The 7,512-nt window shown below is 52.8% G+C and overlaps 2 protein-coding genes and 1 long non-coding RNA gene across 9 annotated transcripts in view; 1 reads left to right on the forward strand and 2 right to left on the reverse strand.

Moving 5' to 3' along the window:
• Positions 1–728, reverse strand: part of LOC104865788 — a 5,507-nt gene extending 4,779 nt beyond the window's left edge. The window contains exon 1 of the long non-coding RNA XR_781263.2: positions 607–728. This is a non-coding gene — a long non-coding RNA (uncharacterized LOC104865788). The remainder of the gene's footprint in view (positions 1–606) is intronic.
• Positions 1–2,326, forward strand: part of Nudt17 (nudix hydrolase 17) — a 2,809-nt gene extending 483 nt beyond the window's left edge. Inside the window, exons 2-8 of one of the 6 annotated variants that reach the window (XM_019208229.2) lie at positions 1–177; positions 471–546; positions 714–749; positions 835–927; positions 1,162–1,260; positions 1,496–1,632; positions 1,958–2,326. In XM_019208229.2, coding sequence (XP_019063774.1) covers positions 1–177; positions 471–546; positions 714–749; positions 835–927; positions 1,162–1,260; positions 1,496–1,632; positions 1,958–2,191 — 852 coding nt within the window. In that variant the 3' untranslated portion in view covers positions 2,192–2,326. Of the gene's footprint in view, positions 178–362; positions 547–713; positions 750–834; positions 928–1,161; positions 1,261–1,495; positions 1,633–1,957 lie in introns of all 6 variants that reach the window. The other 5 variants (XM_010629500.3, XM_010629496.2, XM_010629495.3 and 2 more) reach the window with 5 other exon arrangements.
• Positions 2,301–7,512, reverse strand: part of Pias3 (protein inhibitor of activated STAT 3) — a 9,866-nt gene continuing 4,654 nt past the window's right edge. The window contains exons 6-15 of one of the 2 annotated variants that reach the window (XM_010629508.2): positions 6,975–7,109; positions 6,732–6,837; positions 6,122–6,195; positions 5,862–6,022; positions 4,629–4,762; positions 4,379–4,547; positions 4,072–4,205; positions 3,896–3,933; positions 3,640–3,800; positions 3,383–3,464 (exon numbers count right to left, since the gene is read on the reverse strand). In XM_010629508.2, the coding sequence (XP_010627810.1) occupies positions 3,663–3,800; positions 3,896–3,933; positions 4,072–4,205; positions 4,379–4,547; positions 4,629–4,762; positions 5,862–6,022; positions 6,122–6,195; positions 6,732–6,837; positions 6,975–7,109 (1,089 nt within the window). In that variant the 3' untranslated portion in view covers positions 3,383–3,464; positions 3,640–3,662. Of the gene's footprint in view, positions 3,465–3,639; positions 3,801–3,895; positions 3,934–4,071; positions 4,206–4,378; positions 4,548–4,628; positions 4,763–5,861; positions 6,023–6,121; positions 6,196–6,731; positions 6,838–6,974; positions 7,110–7,512 lie in introns of both variants that reach the window. The other variant, XM_010629507.3, reaches the window with a different exon arrangement.

The raw sequence follows: 7,512 nt of genomic DNA on the forward strand, positions 1-7,512 counted from the left end.
GTGCTGCTGCTGCTGTCCGGGCGCCCGGAGTCGGTGAGCTTCGCGCAGAGCGTGTGCGGCCTCCTAGGCGCTGGCCCAGGGCTCGGGCCGTGGCCCACGCACTGCAGCTTGAAGCGAGGACAGCTCATCCTCTCGGACAGGCCGTCCCCGGAGGCCTCGGACAGGCTTCCGCTCCAGGTGGGGAGCAGGGGGGCCCTAGGGGGAGGCGAAGGCCGAAGACGGGGACCGTGAGGGGTGGGAAGCGTTGGCGGCGAGAGGCCAGAGCCTCCCACTAGTGGGCTCCCCGGTTCTGAAAGCCCCACCTCCATGCTCGTGCCCCGGCTCTGAAGCCCGACTTAAACCAGGCGTCTCCCTCTTGCCAGCGACCCCCTTTCTGCCCTTTTGCGGCCCTGGCCCAGCAGCCCATGGTCCCTAAGGCCACGCTGCCCACGAATCGAGGTGTGGACCTGGGTGTGGCCGTCCTTCTACAGTCCGGCGACCAGACTGTCTTGTTGACCCGAAGGACACGCATTCTCAGAATCTCCCCCAACCTCTGGGTACCCCCAGGTGAGTGCTCAGGATACAGGGGCCCCCTGCTCCACCCCTTCCCGGCCCACCCTGACATACCCACAATTACAAGGGGCTGCCGCTGTCCACTCGGGTGGCGGGAGGGCAGCAGTAAAGGTTTCTGGTGAAGACAACCAGCATTCACCTGCTGGTTCCTCCTACTGCAGGTGGACACGTGGAGCCTGAGGAGGAGGTATCTACCGGTCCGTTGATCCAATGGGCTAGGGAGGGGCAAAGAGAAGGACTCGGGGAGTCCGCTGGCCATTCTGACTGCCCTCTGACTCCCAGTTGTTGGATGGAGGGCTTCGAGAGCTATGGGAGGAGTGCGGACTACAGCTGCCCGAGGACCAGTTCTCCTGGGTCCCTCTGGGGCTATGGGAGGTGAGACGGGGTGGGAAGGGATCCCTCGGTTTAACAGACCTCAACAGCTCCCTGGAGTCCATACCTGCCTTGGCCACTGGGGAAAGCACAGGGGTGGACCGGGGGCTGGTATCCAAACCCATGACAGTCCTCACCCATCTACCATCCACTTCCCAGCTTCTAGCCAGCCTTTTGTGTCAGCCCAAAGCTATACTTAAGTCTCAAACCTGACAGGGTGTTCTGTTTTCATTTCAGTCTGCCTACCCACCACGGCTAAGCTGGGGTCTCCCCAGATATCACCACATTGTTCTCTATCTACTCGTGATCTCCCAGGAGTCACAGCAGCAGCTGCAAGTAGGTGTGGCAGTGGATTCAGGAAGCAGGGCTTATGGGAATCCAAGCAGCCAGGTTCAACCCGGGTGGGGGCAGAGCCTGAGGACCAACAGTGCCCAGTGCCCTGTGCCCTCTCCCCAGCCCTACCCCATCGCTCCACTCACTGAGCAGTGTGTGATCAAGAATAGCGCTTTCAGCGACAGCCGACCGACAGCCGACTGACAGCCGACTGAAGGTCCAACATGTCTAATCCCAGGCCCAGATCCAACCAAACCCAGGAGAGGTGAATGCCCTTATGTGGCTGGGACCAAAGGTAGCGGCTGCAGTGGCAGCTACAGAGGATGGGACAGAGACAGCTGGCTTTCTCCACCAGGACCTGCCACCCTCTGTCCCGTAAGTAAAGCTTCTCCCTTAGCCTTCAACATGCCAACACATACACATTGAGTTCATTTTCTTCAGGATAGAATTTTGGATCTGTGGGCAAACTTAGGGCACTGACCAAGGGTTCTCAGTCCATCTGGCTGGCATTGAAGACCTAGGTTTGAATTTCAGCTTTGCATAGGTAGAAGCCATTCCTTAAACCTTTTCCTTTCTGTAAAATGAAGTTGACACCCACCCACCTACCTCCTGCTGTAGTTGGGAAGGTTGAATCTCCTAACATAAGGAAGTTCTCTGCAAACTATAAGGCACAACCCAGACAGGAACTGTCCTTATGCAGTGCCATACAGCTAGAAGAGGATGGAGGAGCCCGACCTGTGGCTGTGCCCATGTCCACACTGCTGCAGACGACACCAGCCACAGCAGAGGACAAAGAGAGGGTCAGCACCGGAACCAAGTTTGCTCTCAGGCTCTGGCTGCAACACCTGGGCAGGTAAAGGTGAGGGCCCCACAGTGGAGGAGAGGAAGGAAGAACTGTCCTCAGAGAGCCCTGGGTAATGTCCCCACCAAGTGAAAGTGGGACCTGGAGCCAGCAAAGGACGGAACATGGACCCTCCTCCCCCAAACCAGAGATCTGGAAAGTGAAGGGCATCGCTCCCTCCCCAGTCCACCTCATGACACTCATGAACATTCACAACCTTTATTGTGGGTGAGAACTTTGCTACAACTTTGGGAATAAAAAGTAAAATTACAACCAAGTCCTAGGCCCCAGAGGAGCCTGAAAAAACAAAGACTGGAAGGAGGGCACACGCTCCTCCAACCACCCAGGGAAGGTGCAGAAAGAGCCAGGCCTACCCACCAGGCCATGGGTCTCTGGAAGCTTAGGCCCTGGGCCGATTGGCATTAAGAAACATTGTGAACTTAAATATATATAAATAGAGAGAGACCTGGGCAATAGACCAGGCCCTCCCTGCTTCCAGACCCCTGGAGATCACGACTAAGGCCTTATCTTCTCAGTCATACTGGGAAGTAGGAGGCAAGGGAAGTCATCTTTGGAGTGTTTTGGTTTTTCTCATTTATGTACAAAAAAATCTTCAACCCAAAATAGAGATCTCTGTCTATCTCTGAAACTGCTGTCTTGGTTTTACCACCTGTCTGTGTGGCTAAAGGGAATGGAATAAACATGGAAAGAACAGACGGTTGGGTTTGGGGGATGGGAAGGAAGAGGGGCACCTTGGAGACAAGAGGAGAAACCTTTCCCACTCTAGACAGCGAGAAGGCTGATGATTCGGGCCATCTCCCCAACTCATCCCGTCGGCCCCCCACTGCCTGAGTTAACAAACATACCCAAAGGAATGTGCTGCCATCCAAAGAACACTTCCAAAAATAGACCCCGGTGTCTTTAAAAAGAGGTTAAATATTAACCCTTTGGGTGCTGGCCTTGGTAGACAGGCCAAAAGTGGTATCCGTGAAGATCTGTCGGGCCTTTGGCCAAAACCCCCCTAGGGGTCAGAGTGGCCAGGGGCTGCACCACCACAGCACACTTGCTCTGTGCTGAGGGACAGTGAAGGTTTCACAATCCAAGGAATTCAGTCTAGGGAAATGATGTCTGACCGACAGCCAGTCAAGGAGGGACCAGAAGGCAGGGGTCCCTCCCGCAACGACCCTCCAGGAGGCACAATGCTGCTGACGCGCCCAGCGGGGGGTGCTGGAGTGGAGGTGCGGTGCGAGCTGCCCAACGTGGGGGCCAGGGGGCCCAGAAAGTGGGAAGGGGTCCCCCGGTACTGGAAGAAGTGGCCAAGGGCATCTTGTTCATCTAGCGAGGTGATGACCGAAGGACCATAGTGCTGGGAAGAATCAGGGGCACAGTTTAAGATTTTATCAAGACTTACCAGCCTTCTATCACTCAACTTAGGGACAGTTTATGGAGTGAGTTAACCCCCGAGTCTCAAGGAATTCTCAAGAAACAGGAGGATCTCTCTGACTCTACCCTACTTCCCCACACCCTTCCTGTCTGCCCACCTTGATGCAGCCCCTCCAGCTCACTAAGTTCTTGGCCCTGAGGCATCTGCAGTGTGTGGTCTGTGCAGCTGACAGACGGGCATGGTGCTGTCAGTGCCGATGGTGTGTAGGGCTGAGTAGGCAGGGAGAGAACTACACTGAAAACTTAACGGTAACGGGATCTAGAAAGACACAGGGAGGGAGGCACTGCCATCAGTTCCTAGCAAGGAAGCTGCATGGAGCTCAGATCTTCATTGGAGGAGAAGGGACCACTTACCTGACTCTCAGTCTGAAGAAAAGAAAATAAATCTAAACCTGGTAAGAAAAGAAGAAAAACCAAAATCAACCTCCTATAAAATGTTCCTTTCCAAGAGAGCCAGGAGGATTTGAAAAGGAGCCAGTGTTCTGAGGAGGGTGTGGGATTACAGAACCCCACGTTAGGGTCTGGCATACCTTGGATGTCGGCCCCCAGGGGGAAGGCAGGTGGGTACTCGTGTAGTGGGAGACTGGACAGGAAGTCGCCGCCCAGCGTGCCCACTGCAGGGCTCCGCAGCACCGAGGATGGCTGGTGACTAGAAGTCAGGACTCTGTGAACAGAAAAGAGATGGGGTGAACCACAGATATCCACACCCAACTCGACTTCCCCAGCTGGCCTCCTGTCCACCTTTCCCTTGCCCTGGGAGGGTTTGCCCGATGACCAGAAATCATTGCTGACTTCTTCCCCTGCCTCTCTTGCTGTAGATTTCACCCGTTTTCTTACCCTTTGCTTCCGGGTAGGGCCGGGATGACAGCTGAGGTAACAGGACAGTGCTTCTTGGTTGGAGGTAGATCCTCCTCATCAGAAGAGCTTTCTATTGTCAAGTCAATAACTTCAACCTTCTTCTTACTCTCTGATGGATTTCCTTCTTGGACTGGGCTGTACTGGAGGCCTGTGGGTGGTTAAGAAGAATGTGTCTCAGAAAAAGGCCCATTCAAGATTTAGCTCAGCTAGAGGACAGAGGGTCACTCACCATCCAGCCCATACCCTGGTGGGGGGCAAACCTCAGATGCCTCCTTTTTGGGTTTCATTGGGCACCAGGAACCATCTTCCATAAACTGTATCTCATCACAGTCCGAACAGGAATTAAGAATCTCCATGAATAAACTAGGAGAGGGGAAAGATGAGAATTCAGCAGAGTTCTGTGACAACTCAGAAGGCATAGTAGGTGGTGAGTTGTTACCCTTGCCTAAAGTTAAGTAAAATGTAAAAGAGCTTTACAAACTTTGGGTGCTAGGTTTTAAAATAAATGTAATGTGAATACCTGTTAGGTATAGTTCTAGCAACAAGACAGAGAATTTCATAAACCAACTCAAAAAAAGACACCTTGATGTGGTGGCACACGCCTGTTGATCCCAGCACTTGGGAGGCTGAGGTAGGAGGATCACAAGTTCGAGGCCAGCCTGGACTACAAGGTGAGTTCGAGGCCAGCCTGCACTACAAAGCAAAACAGTCTTAAAAAAACCAAAACCCCAATAGAAAAAAAAAAAGACACTGAACAACAGCCATAAAGAAGGCTCTGGAATGGAGTTAAAACCAGCTAGGAAAAAGAAATTCTTGCTTATGGGAAAAAATTTTTTTTTCTTTGCCTATGAAAAATAAAAATGCTCCTGTGGGGTTAGGGGGTAAATAGCTTAGCAAAACCAGGTCCTCAAAAGAACCCTGTTACTAGGCTCAGCAAGGGCTAGGGGTGTGGCTTAGAGGTAAAGCATTCACCTAACACGAGGCCATGGGTTCAACCTTCCGCTACCACATTTAAAAAAATTACACTTAGGCCTGAGATTTAGCTCAGTGGTGCCTCGTCTGCCTTGCAAGCACAAGGTCCTGAGTTTGATCCCCAAAAAATAAAAATAAAAAAAATTTTTTTAAATTACGTTCAGTAGGAGGTAGCTGTAGGTAATAAAACAGTTCAGTACAGTGTCTCTGCCACTTACTAACAGTGTGATCTCCAGCAAGAATCTCTCTGGGCCCCAGTTTCCTCATCTGTAATGATGGTACTTATCTCCCAGGGTTCTCATGAGGGTTCGGTATGATAATGTGCAAAGTGATCAGCAGGATCCCTTCACACACTAGGCCATGGATGCTGTGTCTCCAGCAGATGGAGATCTCGAAGACAGAGCTGGGTTCATGGAAAGGACGGTGAGCCCCGTTTAGGAAAAGGAGGGCCTAGTGGATGTCCCAGGAAGAGGCAGCAGAATGGCCTTACCCGTCAATAATGAGAGATTCGTAGGGTGCCTTCTTGTCACACACGGGACACGTCCACGTTGGCTTCTTCTCATTCATCTGTAGGTAAAGGGCGGCATCGAAGCTCTGCAGGTGGGCGCAGGTGAGGGCACGACACGGGACAGTCAGGCGCATCTTCCCTAGCTGAGAATAATTCTGTAGTCAGAGCCTCTGCGCTGGTTTCATTCCAAGAAACCTCTAGTGTCCCCAGTCAGAGACCCAACCATCCTCCCCCATACCCACCGGGCACATGAGTGACACCCGCAGACTCGTAGTAGCCACCTCACTGTCAGGGTCAGCGGTCAGCTTCTCCTTTACTGAAACAAGAGTGAGGCAAAAGCCATGGGGTCAGCAAGGGTGGGGAAACTGGGGGATCAGCACGTCCAGCAGACCACCCCGGCTGAAGGCAGCTGGGTAGTCTCTGGAGTGGTTTGGGATCTGCTCATGAAGGCTGGGTGTGGGGGAGAGGTTTGCCCAATCCCAGACATACTTAAACACAGTCAGGTGCCACTTTGGCTGGGTTAGAGGTGACCTAGAACTAAAACATCTTGTGAGTCACACAGGATGACCCTTAAGACTCCCTCCAGTCCTGAGAACCCATATCCTAACAGGGCTGGACTTGGAATCTGTGAGGAGTAAAGCAGATGTGTGAATGGAAGACACTGGCTGTCATTCATGGCCTGGGAGTGACCCAGCTTCCAACTGCGAAGACCAGTGAGGCATATGGGAGGGCGGGGATTCTCGTGAGAAGCTGTCACACGCGAGCCGAGCTGTGGGTTTCATTATGAAGGCTGGAAGGCCCGAAGACTTGGAGTTGGATCAGAGGGGAAGCGAGAGGGAGGATGTCACTCACTCAATGCCCGGGAGTGGTCCGGGTTCCGGATCCCCTTGGCTCTGAGTTTTTGTAGAAGGGTCCCTGCAGTCAACTGCCTCACCAGGTACACAGACAAGGAGTAATTCTACTTGGGGTGGAGAGAAAGAATTAGCTTCTGCTTCTAACTCCACCACTGCCCTCTTTGGTCCCACGAAGACCAGAGACCCAGGGTGGCTCCTCGCTGCCCGACAGTCCTTTCCGGGAGCCGTTTTCCCTACTCACCCGTCCAAACTCAGATGACCAGTTGACCACGATGGTGTTGGGAACAGTGGCCGAAAGTCTAGCCAGGGGGGTGATGTTGATGGGGCGGCTGGGCCTCTTGGGCTCTGCCCCATTCTTGGTGGGGGGAAGGTAACCCTGAGGGAGGGAGGGACCGGTCAGTGGACAGGTGGCTCTGCGAAGGATTCTGCTCTAACAACAAAAGACACCTTGTCTTGGGTTCCTCACTCCCTGGGGGAAGGCCAGCTCTCTCACCAAACAAGGGGATGGGAGCCCATTCAGTGAAACACATTATACAGGGTTGTGCATGGGGTTCATTCCTCTTTCAATAAATAAGATTATTTATCATCCAAGAAAACAGAAACCCACTCACTGAGTCCCTCAGGAAGAGGAACAGGAACATCTAACTTCTCTCAGCTCATCTCTGGGATCATGAATTCTCTAAGAAGTCTTTCTTTTCTTTCAGTGGTACTGGGGACTGAACCCAGGGCCTTTGCAGTGATCTACATCCCCAGCATTTTTTTTTTTTTTTTTTTTTTTT

This window comes from Fukomys damarensis, unplaced genomic scaffold, assembly GCF_012274545.1.
Source record: "Fukomys damarensis isolate Sample0158 unplaced genomic scaffold, DMR_v1.0_HiC HiC_scaffold_33, whole genome shotgun sequence".
NCBI lineage: Eukaryota > Metazoa > Chordata > Mammalia > Rodentia > Bathyergidae > Fukomys > Fukomys damarensis.